The sequence below is a fragment of the Stenella coeruleoalba genome, assembly GCF_951394435.1.
Source record: "Stenella coeruleoalba genome assembly, chromosome: 11".
NCBI lineage: Eukaryota > Metazoa > Chordata > Mammalia > Artiodactyla > Delphinidae > Stenella > Stenella coeruleoalba.
This window is the reverse complement of record NC_137157.1, coordinates 46369620-46386114: the sequence shown is the minus strand read 5'-3', so window position 1 is coordinate 46386114 and position 16495 is coordinate 46369620. Positions and strand designations below refer to the sequence as shown.

The 16495-nt window shown below is 36.9% G+C and overlaps 2 protein-coding genes across 4 annotated transcripts in view; both read right to left on the bottom strand.

Annotated features, from left to right (window-relative positions):
* Positions 1-8905, bottom strand: part of PTPRB (protein tyrosine phosphatase receptor type B) — a 114123-nt gene extending 105218 nt beyond the window's left edge. For 2 of the 3 annotated variants that reach the window (XM_079936692.1, XM_079936693.1), the window contains exons 1-2: positions 8766-8905; positions 7104-7499 (exon numbers count right to left, since the gene is read on the bottom strand). In XM_079936692.1, the coding sequence (XP_079792818.1) occupies positions 7104-7499; positions 8766-8820 (451 nt within the window). In that variant the 5' untranslated portion in view covers positions 8821-8905. The remainder of the gene's footprint in view (positions 1-7103; positions 7500-8765) is intronic. The other variant, XM_079936694.1, reaches the window with a different exon arrangement.
* A 545-nt stretch (positions 8906-9450) lies between these two features.
* The window catches only part of PTPRR (protein tyrosine phosphatase receptor type R), a 378611-nt gene continuing 371566 nt past the window's right edge, over positions 9451-16495 (bottom strand). Inside the window, exon 26 of the mRNA XM_079937947.1 lies at positions 9451-10695. Coding sequence (XP_079794073.1) covers positions 10602-10695 — 94 coding nt within the window. The 3' untranslated portion in view covers positions 9451-10601. The remainder of the gene's footprint in view (positions 10696-16495) is intronic.

The following is a 16495-nucleotide window of genomic DNA, read 5'->3' as shown; positions in this document are numbered from 1 at the left end:
AAGGAAAAGTTCTTACACAATGGAACAATATGTTGAAGCTATTTTTAAAAAGCTTTATTGTACCATTGCCACTACATTGTTTCCACATTATACACAATTCCTCTTAGAACACAATTCAAAATAAGGCAGACCATCCTGGGTCCAATCTCAGAAGTTTTAGCACTTAATGTGTGAAAAATAAAGTTTAGCACTGATAGCTCACCTATAAGATGATTTGCAATGACTGCATCATATCAAGCCCATATTTCAAATACATTTCTTAAAAAAGCAATATGTATTTTAGTTTATTAATTCATCTATGATTGCCTCAGAAAAAATCAATAATAGAAATGGAATTTTTGTATGATGATGATAATAAAGACAAAACACAATTTGTTAGTTTCCCTCTTTTAAATGATACAAAAAACTTTCGAGCATATTGAAAGAAATAACTTGAATAAAGCTCATTTTGGAGATAGAACATTTTAACTATATTGATACTTTCCATTCTGTAGGAAGACACCAAATGTAATGTGCCCTTTAAAAATGGGAAAATAATCTGGAAAAGAGTTAGCAAATGAAACAGAAGATACCTTAGAAAAATGATGATTTGTGTATATATATCTATACATAAATATTTACATTTAATATATAAAATATTTTAAACAAGATTGGGATAGAATAAAGATAAAGTGAAAGGTCTGGGAATTATAATAGTCTAAATAATTATTAGAAATGGTAAAATGAATAATTAACATTTCAGAAAATGTAGCCAATGAAATAAAGGATACATTAAAAAATACACATGCCTAAAATTTGAAAAGGTGAGTAAGGAAGTGAAAAGTTGTTGAAAAGAGTACCAAAGATGGAGAATTTACAAACAACGGGAGACACAAAAATGAGAAGGCATACATAATCAGAGGTTAAATTTTTTTTTTTACAGACCTTAAAAAAGTTGCAAGATTAGAAAAAAGTAAAATTAATAAATGGAAATTGATACCAGGACATAGCATAGTAAAACATCAAAGCATAGCATAGTAAAAAAAGTAGGTTAAAAAAAATAAATGAAAGCTTAGCCAATCAAAGAAATACTTTTCAAAAGCCAATTACTACTCAACTACTGTACTATGGGTTGCCTTATGAAGATGTGCCTGGTTTATCCTAATGCCCCATGTTTTCTTTTGGGAAGGTACAAACACATACATTGGAAAAGGATAAGATGGTGGGGTAGAAGGATGGAGGGGGAAGAATGGCTTAAAAGTTCATGGCTACCGGCTGTGGGAGAGACATGCTGAGCCAGAGGCTACTTAAACAGGGTCAGGGCAAGGGCAGATGGAAAGTGGGTGAATAACTTGGTGTGTCCAGGGCTGGCTCATTCATTAGGCACATTGGAACATTGCCTAGGGCCCATGATTTTAGGGCCCATGAAATGATTTAATTTCTTTGAAAATAATTTTTCATAAAGAACTTTCACGGTCAAAGAAAATGTTAAAAATTTTTTTCACATATCATGAAAGAATGAGAATGTTAGGACACATGAAAATCTATTAACTTATTTTATTTTTCCCAGTGGAGAAAGGGACCCACAAAGATATAAGAGCACATATGAAAGTCATTTGTGGCCCTGGTTACAGGGCCCTGATAAGTTCATCGATGTGTCACAGGTTGAAAATCGTTGGGGGACTCTGGATACTGTGTTGATATTTTTTAATGATCGTATAAAGCATGTATTAATAATCATGACCAGATGATTTTCAATGATCATGTAAATAAATGGTTAATTGCAAGACCCATGTTGTTATAATGATGCTAGGAGAAAAACTCTAAAATGGCTGTGACAGTCAATTTGGTCAAAGTAGAATCTGTATATACAAAAGACACTTTCGGTTTTGCTTTGTTCATTTCCCATCAAGCTCCCTGTATTTACAAGCACTCCAACAATCCCTAAAGGAAATAAGTTACTAAAACCCTGTCTCCCAAGAGCATACATGATTGTTTACCTATTACAATGCTTATTCCCTCACCTGTATGAATACAATTAAACAATTACTTTAACCAACAGGTATATCAAGCCAGCCAACAGTATGATTTACTTCAGCAGTGAAATCTCTTTTAACGATTTTACTAACTCAGCTATATCAGGGATATTGAAAATATGTCTGCAAAAATTCGCCTGTCCTCAGATAAATATGAGAGCTGAATGAATGAATCTGTAGTAGACGCTGAATAAATGTTGACTGGTTGGCTGACATATACAATGTTTCTCTTCATACAATATGAAACATCTTAGTGAAAGTAACAATTTTAGACAACCATCCAGGTGTTTATACTTGTAGGGAGACTTGGCATTCCTTGGAATAGGTATCCAAAGACTAGAAGGAATTTTGTACTCTTCATCCAGAAGACCTAGAACTACATGAGCATAGTCTACCTGCCAATAGATCTGTGCTGGTGCTGTGGAAACTTTTCAAGTTTAGAATGCTTTTATTTCCCTCTCCTAAGGATTATTTGCTTAGATATGCTTGCAGATCAGTAATATCCTTTGAGTAGATTTCTCTGTTACCCATATAAAAGAGGGGGCCAATGAATGAGTTATTTTCCAGATCATGTAGGTCCATAAAACTTCAATGATTCGGCCACTGTAACCTTTGTTGTCTGCTTGTGGTGTCAAGACTATTTCCGGTTGGAATAGATGCAACTGTAACTTTTGATTTAAAAATTCTTCTTAACTTGGGAAGAAGAGAAAAGCAACAGTCATGACTTCAATAGCGGCATAAAGTAGTCCTTAGCTTTCCTTTATTGTTCCCAATAACTTTGATATTCAGCACCTTTTAGAAATTGAAACATTTACTAATTTAGACAGCATTTATTGACCAAGGGAACCAAGATTACCTTGAAAGGAGATGAAGATTTCTAAGTTATGATCCCTGTTAACAGGTTTATAGCACAGTAATTTAGTTTTTCTAACTCTTTTCCTTTTGCATCTCCTGTATATACAAAAGACTTGGTCATGGAAAAATGATCTTTTCAATTGAATTTCTAGTGAACTTTCCTAGAAATGTACAAGGACCCCCCAAACTGTAGACCAATATAATTTTCACTTTAGCTTATAAGGTTTTTGCTATGCAGGAAGCCCTTTACTTAGGAGTGCTGTGTTTTAAGAGCTTGTAAATTAGAGATTTGAGCCTCAGAATGCATTTTTACTACTAAAGTAATAATAATCCTTAAAAAAGTCAAATGTGTGATTATTTAAAATTGCTATACTGTTGAACAAAACACAATTTGGTTTTTCCTTATTGCATTATTGACCACTGCCTTGTGTGAATTTATAGAGACTGAGAAATTATACACAAAATATTTCTAAAAGTCATACTCTTAATACAGTGACTCTAAGGATGTAGCTATACAATATAACACCAAAATATAGGGAGGAAAAATTAGAATCTGTTAATCACTTGTTTTATTGACACCTTGCTAAAGGTAAGATGGTTTCCAGATAACTGGATATCTGGCAACTGATAGACAAAAGAATATATGTGGAGAATGAAATTTTGTAATTTTTAGCCAGATGTGTTGGCATTTTGGAGGCAATGCTTTTTATTATTACTCTTACTATTCAGAATAATAGCTATAAGCCTCTAATTTTTAAAAAATTGATCTTAAAAGTTTGATTTTTTATAAAAGAGTCTACCAGGTACACTTTTTTTTTTTTTTTTTTGGTCCAGGATGAAGATGTGTAGTATATTCTTTAAGGGTAAACTTGAAATTCAGAGGGAATGGCAAAAATCTCAATCCATCTTTTCTTTAATTTGGTATTCCACTATGTACTGGTGATCCTGGTTCTACACAATCTATATATTCTTTTTAATTAGATTCCCATTAATTAGGTCCCATTAAATTCTATTTGTCCATTAAAAGCTTGTTTTAAGAGGTTTTATTTATTTAGTTTTTAAGTCTTTATTGAATTTGTTACAATATTGCTTCTGTTTTATGTTTTGGTTTTTTGGCTGCAAGGCATGTGGGATCTTAGCTCCCCAACCAGGGATCGAACCTGCACCACCTGCATTGGAAGGCAAAGTGTCAACCACTGGACCACCAGGGAAGTCCCAAGGGGTTTTAAAGAAATATAAATTATATGAAAAATTTTAAATACAGGTCAATTTTACATTCTTCTCCTAATAAAAAATCATTGCAGTAGCGCTGATTATTTGAGGAAATCTGACCCTACTTAGTATAGGTCCTTCTCTCAAAAACCTTCACCTTAACTTTTGAATTGAATTTTAACCCACTTTGGAAGCCTATTCAATTCACCCTCCCTGTATAGAGGGACTCGAGTAAAGGAGAGGTAGAAGAAGAAAAAAGGTGTCTTATTGAGAATGAAGCATAGCTAAATTATGACAAAATCCAGTGGGCACTCAAAGGATTGTTTAAAAAATATCCAATTTAAGAATTATCTTTTAAATGAAAAAAAAAAAAAAACCCCACAGTTGCTTAATGTGACACACTGGCAAGAATATATATTGGAGGGAGGGGTATTTTTTTTTTTCCTACTTACACTCTATTGTAATTAATTATTTACCTATTTGCCTTCCCCATTATCCTAAGAAGCAAGACGTATTTAGTGATTCTCAACTTCGGCTGCACATTAGAATCACCTTGGAAGCATTTAAAAATTATAATGCCTGAGTTAGTTGGCCTAGAGGATGAAGCCTGGATACTAATACTGTTTCAAAGGTCCCATTGGGATTCTGATGTGAAGCTTGGGTTGAGAATCACTGGTGTAGAGTACTTCAGTTACTAGCACAAGCTCTGGCACCTAGTAGGTAATGGAGAAATATTACTTAGATACTTGAATGGCATCATGAATGTTTCCTCTATGAAACAAATATGAAATGTATGGTTCAGATTTTGACCTTCACAGGTATGCTTTTACTGAAGAACCTAATTTAAAAAATCACATCCTATGGATTAACAACATGCATATTTGTACTGCTTAAGAGTATAGTATTTAGTTATCAACTCTTTAAGAAAGGACATTTGGAATCATTCATCACAAACATCTGCATGCAATTTAATTTTTCACAATGGACTCTCTAGAAAATCAGTGAGTGTTCATGCTATGGGTCAACCAATATTCTGTGTGGATTGAGAAGAAAAATGTGTCTGTTAGCTTATAACCATGTTAAGGCAAAAGTATACATTGTACATATGCATATTCAAATATAAGATTTTTTTAAACTAGAATCATGCAAATTTTAGCTCTGCTTTTTCTAGAAGTCCATTTTTTTTCCAACACACATTATCAGGCATTTTTGGATATGGAATGTTCAGTGGTTAACTGTAACTGATATATTGTATCTACTTTCCTTTTGAAGTGAAGTCCATCACTGGGCATGTTTTGTATGAAGGTCAAAGGAGATAGTTTTTCCATGAATTATCTTCTATCTTAAATAACCCATATTTTTTCCATGAATTATCTTCTACCTTAAATAACCCATATCTACTGAATCCATATGTGCTTTTAAAAAGTTCTAATGAAAGAATATTCTTCTAAATAAGGTTTGATTAGGATTTGGGGAGGAATCTCACTTCTTGTGAGAAGAACTGAAATATTTACAATGTTTCTGTGTTGTTTAGGACAGGCCTAGTTAGATGAACTACAGGAAAGGAATTGTATGAACTGGTGCTATATGCTGTATACTCTCTGATAAAGTTGAATTTTCTAATTAACTTTTACATGTTTTTTATCTTACTCTCATATCAGAAATTTTATAAGAACAGGGACTCTTCTTGTATTGTAGAAGAGCCCATGCATTTAACTGGCACCTAATTAGATGTTTGTCTAATTTTTGAAGTGAATGAATGACAGATAACTGTTCAAAGATCAGTGTGGTGAAAAAAACTCATATAAGCCTCAAAAATCAACACCTAATAAAAAGATTTAAAGGTACAGTGGATGTTGATCCCCAGATGAGGTGAATCAAAATTATTTGGGGAACTTTTAAAAAAATATCAAGTATCATGCCCAAATATAGATTTCTTGGAATCAAATCTTGGAGATGATCACAGAGGAAGAAATGATGGCAATGATTCCCTCTACTGCGTCTCCCCACCAGATGATTCTGGATGTAGCCAATTGGGCAAGAGTCTGTGTAAGCATTTGGGAAGTACTATAAAATGGAACATGTACTGGTTGAAGACTCAAGAAACTTGGGTTCTAATCATACCTCTGCCACTTAATTATCTGGGACAAATCCCTTAACCTTGACAAATTTTAATCTTAATGAACGGCTTCATTTCTACAGAATTCCTCCAGTGACTTATACCTAATATGTAATAATTCTTTTATCCTTCATGACTTCCTAAAGCAAACCTCTAATAGAGGAGTAAATAAGCAATAAGATGATTCAATAAAATAGAAAATTAAGCCATATCCACAAATAAAAATTCCTAGTCTAGGACTGAACTGTATGTTGTACCAAAAATGTATGCACGTGTATACAAGTTTTTATATGTGTCCATCAGCTAGGTTATATCCATCAATGATCAACAAATTAGAAAACTCTGTGGCTGCACATTGGTTCTTACCATTCCAAAATATGCTATCTCCAAAAAATATCTACCCTTAAACATTAGTACAAGAGATTGTCAAAAGCATAATTTATTATCTTCCCAGTCTTAGCAAGCACCATTATGATGTTGTAATAGTTCCTCATAATCAGAGAATAGAAGTGTCTAAATCAGCAAAAATATTAATTTCCTGATCATTGGTTTTAGTCATTGCATATACATATGTACATAGAGCTACATACCCACATTTAGTAGTACTTAACCAAAGTGCTTAATGTCTGGAACAAAAGAGAAGCTCGAGAAATATTTGTTGAATTAACAAAAGAAGCAAGGAAAAAAGGAAGGAAGAATGAGAGATAGACAGAAAAAGCTGAGCTTATTTTAATGAAGATAATGAAGTTTTCCAAGTCAGTGGGTACCACGTGATCCATTTCCATTAGCTTATGAATCTTCCATAGGAATTTTGTTGGGGCATGTGGACTTCCCTTGAATGTGAAAAAACAAGACATTTAGCAGAAAAACTTTCAGAATCGATTCTGAAAGGAAGAGCTCACCTTTTTTAGAGCAGAGGCTTTCATTGACTGGTTTTCCCTCTTCGTTGACATCTATTTTCATCCAGCTGTGGAGGTACTTTCTGCCCTTCTTGACCACTACCCTGAAGCCTTGTTTCTTGAGAAAGAGAGAGGAATTTTTCACCTCAAGGAACCCTTCCGTCTCATAGCAAGTCCATCGAGGTGCCCGGGAGCAGGGGGCAAAGATGGCGGATCGGGAAGGGCCACCAGAAGAATCAGAGATGCCCAGGCACAGAGCAGATTTAACATGAAGGAGCTTTCCATCCTCAGTCCACATCCACTGCTGGTTCTGGCTGGTCCCATTGCACAAGTCCATGACCACTCTCTCATTTTTGAAAAGGCACTGTTGTTTCTGGACATGGACAATCTGAAACCCCTCTGGAAGATGAGAAGCTCATCAAGTACTACGTAGCAAATCATAAGGCCCACCAGGAAACAAAAACAACCCACCCGCAAATCAGCCAGGTCAAAATATGAGGTTTACTTATCTTTTGCAATTGCTATCATTTCAAGTGACTATTCCCAGATTCAACACATGTGATTTAAAATCCCAAAGCAGACAATGTCGAAATGTCACACTTAGCTCCCTTTCTTTTCCTTTCACATGGCTTAGGGAAGAAAATACACCCCCACTGAAATAATGAAAGGAAGCTTGGAAAAGAAACAAAACCATCCAAAGAGTATGGTGCGATATTTTAGCCCAAATAATTAAATATGTTAAAGTTATAAAAAACCCAGTTCCTGTTTTAACCATTTCACTCCTTCCACCTCACCTCCATCCCCCACTCTAAAAAAGCAACCCTTTTTCCAAACCTTAAATTACTATTGCAATAAGTGTTAGTATACAAATGGACTAGTTTGAACATAAGTTTTAAAAATTGGATATATTTATCCACAAATAAAATCTCTCATTCCTCTTAGCACACCCTCCTAGCTAATAGCAACCAAATGAAAGTATTAATTATCACAAACTAATTTTTTTATAATCCTAGGGAGAAGCATTTCTCTATTTTGTGACAGTATCTACAGTCTTCCTTCAAATGCTAATAGATTAAAAAAATCACCTCTTCTCCATGTAAGGAAACTAAATACCCAATTGTTAAACATCAGGATTAAAAAATGAGATATTCAGGCTCAAAAACCATTTTCAAGGTGCTTTTCCTTAATTTTCTCAGCTCGCCCATGAAATTATTCAGACGTTCCAAATAACAACTTCCAAATAAAACACACCACAGTTCCCCAACCCCCTTTAAATCATATTTCTTATATTTTCTTTCTTTAACACAAAGGAAACAAAACTAGAGCCTGACAGGGAAAAAGCATGGAGATGCCACAGACTGTTACATAATGATACATTCTTCCCCCCTCAGGGTTGCTTTACTCTCTGCTGTAAGGATGCCATTTCAGGAGCTGCCTGAGGCATTTGGAAGACACAAGAGAAGGCCATTTATTTTCTTTTGGAGAGAAATCTCAACTGTGTGGGCATGGCAGGCTCTTTTTATTCCCCCTCCTCATTGTCTTTGGCTAAACTGCCATGGAGACCCGGCTCCATTTCCGCCTTGTTTCAGACACTTTTCAAAGGACAGAGACTCCACTGCAGGCTGTTGGAGAAATGCCTCAGGAAACTGAGGCAGACCCACTCACCTGAGTTCCCGAAGATGAAGCAGGTAAGAATCGCCACGTAAAATTCAGCCTCCATTTTCCACTTAACGACTGTTCATGCTTCGCTTGGAGGAAAAAAAAAATCTCCCAGATAAGAGAAGCAAAGACTAGGAAGGAAATGTGCCTTCATGGTGGGGGGAAAAGTCAGTGACGAGCACTTCCTCCTATTGAATTGTTTGGGGGAAGTTTTACACCAGTTGTCCTTTTCTGTTTCCTTAGAAAGAAGGGATTATGATCGCCTCTCTTTTTTTATGTAGAAAATATTCCAGCCTTCAGGAGCAGAATAAAACTTGTAAGTTTTCTTCTACCATCCCTGTGGCACATGACTACTTAAGCTCAAGAAGGAAGAAAGGAATTGTAATCTTAGGTAACTGAATGTTCCTACATTACATCTCTTCAGGTGATGTGATTCTGCTGAACAAACAGAAATCGTGTAATTTATGAGAGTCTGCGACAAGTGATACAAAGACATAAACATGTACTGTTTGTATAGTGATAGCTGGGAGCCTATCGAGGAAAACCACATAATGATAGCACTTCTAGATCATTATCTCTCAAGTGTTGACAATACTACAGTTTGAAATAGCCATCTCCACTGGGGAGAGGCAAACTAAAATTAAACCCATCCCACTATCGACTTCAGGCTTTCCCCAAAAGATAATGGTCTCTCTTCAAATAGGAAAAAAGAAGTCCATGCCTTACTCAACATTTAGTATTAAGAGTAGTTTATTGGCAGTAGGAAACAAAGTCAACATTAAATGCATTAGCTGCATTAAAAATTCATATTTGAGCAGAACATCTAGTGTTTGCTGAGTGTAGTTTTTTTTTTTTTTAAGCTTTATTTGTCTCTTGAGGATTAAATCCTTTCAGAGATTTAAGGATATCCATGGCAGCATCCTTTTAAAGAACCTCTGGAAATGAGACAGGTTACATCATTCCCAAAGGCATCTGCCTTTTGCTGGGAGAGAGATTTCAGGTAGACAGCATATTCAAAAATTCTTTCTTAGTAAAAGAGAGACAAGTATTTAAAATTCTTAACACATCATAGTTGCTACAAATTTGTTTTTCCCTTTGAAAGTAAAATGACTCACAATGTAGAAATACAGTGGGTAGAATTCTGGAGCAGAAACCACCTCTATGCCCAATAGTAGAGAGTAAATACATATACACCCAATGACAATCATTGTGCTCTGTAATTGATTGGTACGAGGTACTGATAAATACACATTTAATAGATAATATTTTCAAGACACATTTCCATATAAAATAGTTACTGCTTCTGATTTTTTTTTTTCAAAAACAAGGACTTATTTGTTAAAAATCCATTTTCAATCACAACTTTAGCGGCAAGATTCTGGTAACTGAGAAAGGAATTAGCACTTAAAACAGGAACAGTTTAACAGCTGACAGTCCATTCACAAGACAGAGTTTTTGCAAACATAAAAGCATCTAAACACACAATAATAATTTCTTCAGCAGCTCTTCAAGTCGTCATCTGATGACATAAATTTCATACATATATTCTGTGTGGCAGGTAGTCAATACAGACAAAACAAAAGCCTCCTTAGCTGTGTGAGAAATCAATCATACCTCCATCAGCAAAGGACCTTCAAAATAATTTCGGGGATGCTTACAAATGCATTCATATACACAAGAGGCTGGCAATCTTGAATATGTTGCCATCTTCCACAATCCATGCCCCAGCTTGGCTTCACATCTTCTCTTTGCTTCCACTGCAGGAAGCTCCTTCCAGAAGCCTCAAGTGGGTAATTGACTAATCACCCCTAGAGAGCGATGGTCTGGTAAGTCTTCAGAGAATCACTGGACAGTTTCTGCCGCAAGTCTGCTCTCGTACAGGCACAGAGCGTGATGCACAAATTCATACTGCTCACTGGTTTGGACCATTCCACCCCTGCAAGGAAGAGATAATATAATAATTTATTGCTAACGTCCCACAGTCTCAAGAAACTCAGCGACCACACCCAAACGCAGGTGTTAGCCTAAAGACACACAGAACAGTTGGCCTGGTGATTCTCTTGTTACCTCTCTTACCTACGTCCAGATGACCCAACTGGTGAATTTAATATGCTAATGTATATAAAGGGATTAACACAGTGCCTAGTACACAGTAGGCATTTGATTAATTTTACCAACATATTGTCACTGGAGAGGCAGTACAGCCTCATGGTTAGGTACTTGGACTTTGGAACCAGACTGAGTTCAAATCCCTCCTATGCCAAATCTTAGTTGTGTGATCTTGGCCAAGTTCCTTAAAACCCTTTGTGTCTCAGTTCCCTCCTCTGTTAAAGTGGGAGAATAACAGCACCTGTTTCATGGGATTGTTTTGAGGGTTAAATAAATTCATGTATCTGGAGTGTTAGTATTACTTCTCGGGTGCCTTATCATTCATTTTATACAGATTTATGCACTTGGATTAAAATTGATTGATGTAGGTTTACTAAACACAACTCAACTGTGAAATGTTGCTCTTTCTACGGAGTAAAAAAACTACCTTGGAATGGTTTATTTGAGTATGTTATGTGGAAGCAACCTTTGGGGGTGGTGTGCCGAGTATCTAAACACAATAGCAGATGCTATGTATAAAATAGACAACCAATGAGAACATACTGTATAGCACGGGGAACTCTACTTAATGCACTGTGGTGACCTAAATGGGAAGGAAATCAAAAAACGAGGGGATGTATGTATACGTATAGCTGATTCACTTTGCTGTACAGTAGAAACTAACACAACATTGTAAAACAACTATATCCCAATAAAAATTAATGAAAAAAACCCACAATAGCAGGTAGGTCCTTATATGAGTTGGAAAGAGAATTGGTTCTTGCTTTATTCGCTTTGTCATTTTCATTATCATCCCTAGATACCTGATGGTTTTTTTTTTTTTTTTTGCGGTACGTGGGTCTCTCACTGTTGTGGCCTCTCCCGTTGCAGGGCACAGGCTCCAGACGCGCAGGCTCAGTGGCCAGGGATCACGGGCCCAGCCGCTCCACGGCACGTGGGATCTTCCCGGACCGGGGCACGAACCCGTGTCCCCTGCATCGGCAGGCGGACTCTAAACCACTGTGCCACCAGGGAAGCCCAATACCTTATGTTTCAGCTTAGTAGAAGGTATCTGACTTCATGAGAAGTAATGATGCTTCTCGTTATACTTTTATACATAAAATAGCTATATGGCATTTTGTTTTTTTGATAACGGTTCTTTTACGTGGCAAAGCTACTGATAGTTGTGTAAACGTTATATTTTTTCTGCTCACTGAATAACTACATCCCTATTAGTAACTATTTGAAGTCTTATCATCTTCATAACTCTACAACCAATGCTACAACCAATTTTAAACTTACGTTTTAGCTAGTTCTTCCTAGTGGCTGTTGTTACCATTCGAAATAATTATTTTGAGGCCTTTGAGCTCTTCAACTTAAAAAACGAAATATACTGCCTCACTGTAGTGTGATTTCTAGTTAATGGTAATAACTAAAACTGGGCTTGTACCTATGTTTACTTGCCCACCTCTATAAACACAAGCTCACAAGATACTAAAGCAGTAAGATTTCACCCTTTTAAACTAAGCAGTGATATTAAGTTAGTAACACTTCACCCTTCAAGACGACACTAAATTGGTCGACATAATGCCCAAATGATGTATTTGGCAAGAAATAAAAAGGTAAATATACGTTTTTTGTTGACTGCAACTTATTGGCAGAAATATTTCATCGGTCCTCTTCCCTAGAACTGCACATTTTGTTGTACTGAAGGCAACTTTCTGGCCAAAGTGTTCCTTGATCCTAAGTTGACAACAGGAATGGCCAACTGAGGATGTGGTGACTTTTCCTCTTCTTAGCTGATGACATCTGGGCACACCTAAAAACAGCAGGTGTCCGGAATATGCTGGCTTTGACTGTGAAGCTTGGGAGATCCAGCCACGGTAAATATTGAGGCGGCTCCAGGGAGCTGAGAGGTGCCTCCCTTCCTCTGGCATCCTCACAGCTCATTAGTCCCCCTCCTTGAGCTGCAGATGGTATGTGGAGCCTTATATGTGCTCCATCTCACGGACTCTGGTCTGTGAACTTCTTCCCACCATTTACTTCACACTGAGGCAAGATTTTCCCCTGATTGTATGTTCTGGTGAACACTGGTATTTACATGTCCAACGGGTGAATGAATGAAGGCACAGTCTAGGTTTTAATTACCATTTTACCCCAGATAGGTTAGCAGTGTATTTTAATGCTTGGAGGATACTTACTATGACATTCTGTTAACTAAGTCAATGTTGTTTCTGCCAGCGAAGTTGGAGAAGACGGGGAAATGAACTCATTAGTTGTAGGCTAGCAAAATTCTTGTGGGTCTCAAGGCTTAAGGAAGGTATAGGAAAAGTTAAGTTACTTCCCACTTGTTTTGAAAAATAAAAGGGAGAGCATTGACATCAGAGGGATCCTCTGAGATCATGTATTCCAACTGCCAACAAAATGTTGTCTTTCCAAAAGGGAGCAGTCTACATGGTAGATGGTCAGCTAGTTTCTGCTGGAGTGCTCAGGCTTTGCCAAGGTTGGCAGGGAAACTTCTGAAGACATCAGAACGAATCTGCCCCTCTCTAACTTTCACCCGCCCCATTGGTCCAACTGAAATAACCCCAAAAAACCTTAAGGTTCCTCTTATAGTCACACAATAGTCTCTAAATGCTGGAAAACAACCATCAAAGTCCCGTAATCTTTTCTTCTCTAGACTAAACATCCTGTGGTCACTCAATATTTCTATGCAGGCTGGTTTCCCTGTCACTCACCAATCTAGTCTCCCCTTTCTACAGGCTGTTTTTATCAAATATGACCTTCTTAGAGTGTTGTGTCTACTCCCAATGAGATCCAGTCAGTGGGAATATTTTCCCCCTTGAACTCCACGTTATAGACCAATGAGTTTGCATCTACAGGTGCCCTGGGTGGAAAGATCCCACAGTGCCTATCTAGTGCCTGGTGCTTTGCAAGCATTTTAGGATAGTAAGTGAAGCTTTGGGTTAATGAAAAAGTCCACAGGATTTTTTTGAATGTGAAAATTACAGCTCTCTTCCATCCTGTACTTATGCTACTGAGTTTTTTCAAACTAAATGCAGAACTTTTTGTTTATTCCTATTAACTTCAACTTGTTGGTTTCAGCACAAAGTTCTTATTTACTGATATCACTATTTCTACCATTCAGTATATTAGCCTCTATTTCTCACCCCCAGATTGGTGTCTCCCAGATAGTTAACAAGCATGCCTTATGTTTTTTTATCGGTCATTTATAAGGTAGTAGAGAAAGACAGGGCTAAGATAGGGTCTTTATTATAAGTAATTTGATATCGTGTGATGTACTGTCTAATCCCATTCCAAAATTATGTCTAACTAGGTTTTAGATCCTTTAAGAGCAGGCATGATGTTATAGTCTTTGCATATTTGCAAAAGTGAAAAGCACTTACTAGTCCTAAGTAAACACCTGTCAAGTAAGTTACCCAGGCCATGCTGTCTCACGTTATACGAAAACATATAAACTCCAGACTAAAAGAAGGCAAGGGACATCCCAGAATGCATTAACTGGAGGCTGACTCAAAATCAGGAACTCATTACACTCATCTTTTAAAATATTAAATTTCCAATTGAATATATTGGTATGTAGAATTCTCTGTTGATCTTTGTAAGAACTTGAATTCTAGGATTACCCTGCAGATTTTATTCTGTTATGGGACAAATACAGTCTTCTTTAGGCTGGCCAGAGTGAAAAATACTCAAGAAGCTAATATAGTGCCTATATACAAAATACATTTATGGAATAAATAAACAACGTGAGATTAATCATGAACCCTCAAGAGAGCCCTGTACTGATTCAGCCTCCAGGAGACCTCTGACTTGGACTGCAGGTACCTTTCAGGTCAGACAGGGCTCCATGAACTTGCTGAGGCCTGGATCTATAAGTTCCTAAGCAAGCTGGTCTTCGAAGGTAAGAAGCAGGGATGCTCTTTTTATTACTTTAAAAGGCATTATCCAACTCCCTTTTAAAGAGCAGGCACTAAATAGTCTTTGACCTCCAACAGCTCATAGTTTAAACTTGACCAAAGTTAAGATTTTAAAAGATTTCCATGGTGATCAAGATGCTGCTTCAGTGGAGAAAAGTTGTCATCAGTCGCTGACATCACCACCATTACCTAGTACATTATATTAAAGCATTGTCTTCTCATTGGAGAATCCTCTTTGGGCACAAGTCTTTTCCCAGGGGGTATAATGCATTAAGCTACAATATCTACTGCCAAACAGCAATCAGATTATCAAAAAAGGGTGAGGTCATATAAAAGCAGGGCAAGGCAACCCAGTTAGCTGTGAGAGTCACTGTGAGTTTAAAAAGGCACTTAGAATGCCAAAGCATCACGTTCATTACCAGTAGGGACCAAAGTGTGTTAAGAGGTTAAAAGGCACCATACACTGTTGTCAAGACAAATCCTGTCACTACCACTTACTAGCTGCTTTACCCTTATTACATAATCTTTGCAGTGCTGTTCTCTCATCTGCAACATGATGAGGTATTCAAAGAGTACCTGCCTCATAGCACTGTTGTGAACTATAAATGGAACAGTCCATTTAAACTGTTTATTAGCACATAGCTAAGCACGTGCAGGTACCATAGTGCTAACTGTTTTTATTACTATTACTCTTTGGTGCTATCTGGTCAAACAGGACTAGTTGGAAGGCTCTGGGATGAGTCCTCTGAGGACCTTGTAGAACTAAGAGCACACCTGGCAGAGGACAGCTCTGCCATATTGCTCAGGTTGGGCAAGCCAAGATGGAAAGATCCCAATATGTTTCTAAATATTAACCAGCCTAGAAGTCACCTACAGTGGAGGTAGATGACCTAGTGGCAAGAAGTGGACTTGGAGTCTGACAGAGTCAAGTTTGAATCCTTGCTTTTGAACCTATCAGCTATAGGATTTTGAACAAATCATTTGTTCCTCCCAGCTGGGTTTTCCTGACCTATAAAATGACATCAATGACAAACCTCATCAAGATTGTGAGGATTAAATGAGTCAGAGCCTATCAATGTCTAGCCAAAGGCTATTCACAGAATTCCCAGGAGCCCAGGGTTCTACAGTGGTGCCTGTAGTGGAGAAGGAGGGTGGGCCTTTAGGACTGGCTTCTAATCACAGTTTTGACCAGGGCAGCAGTTCTCCTTTTTACAGTTTTTCTTTTTCTTTCTCTCTTTCTTTCTTTCTTCCTTTCTTCCTTCCTTCTTTTCTTTTTTCTTTCTTTCTTTCTTTCTTTCTCTTTCTTTTTCTTTCTTTCTTTCTTTCTTTCTTTCTTTCTTTCTTTCTTTCTTTCTTTCTTTTTCTTTTCTTCCTTCCTTCCTTCCTTTCCTTCTTTCTTTTATTAATTATTGTTAATGGTTTTCCATATTGGTGTTTTGTAGAAGATTTTGTCTTCCCAATGTTTTGTTTCCTGTTGTTCACTAAAAAAAAGTTTAAAAACCACTGGCCTGGCAAACGGTGTTTATCTAATAAAGTTTCACTTTTTGCAAGGTTTAAATGAGATAATCCATAAAATGCTTAGCACAGTGGCATTTAGAGTACTAAATAAATGCCACGTGTTCTATTTCTTATTCTGTTGGTAAATGCTTAGTTAACATAAGCCCTTAGGGTGATCATGCATCTGGTCTGCTTGGGATAGTCCTGATT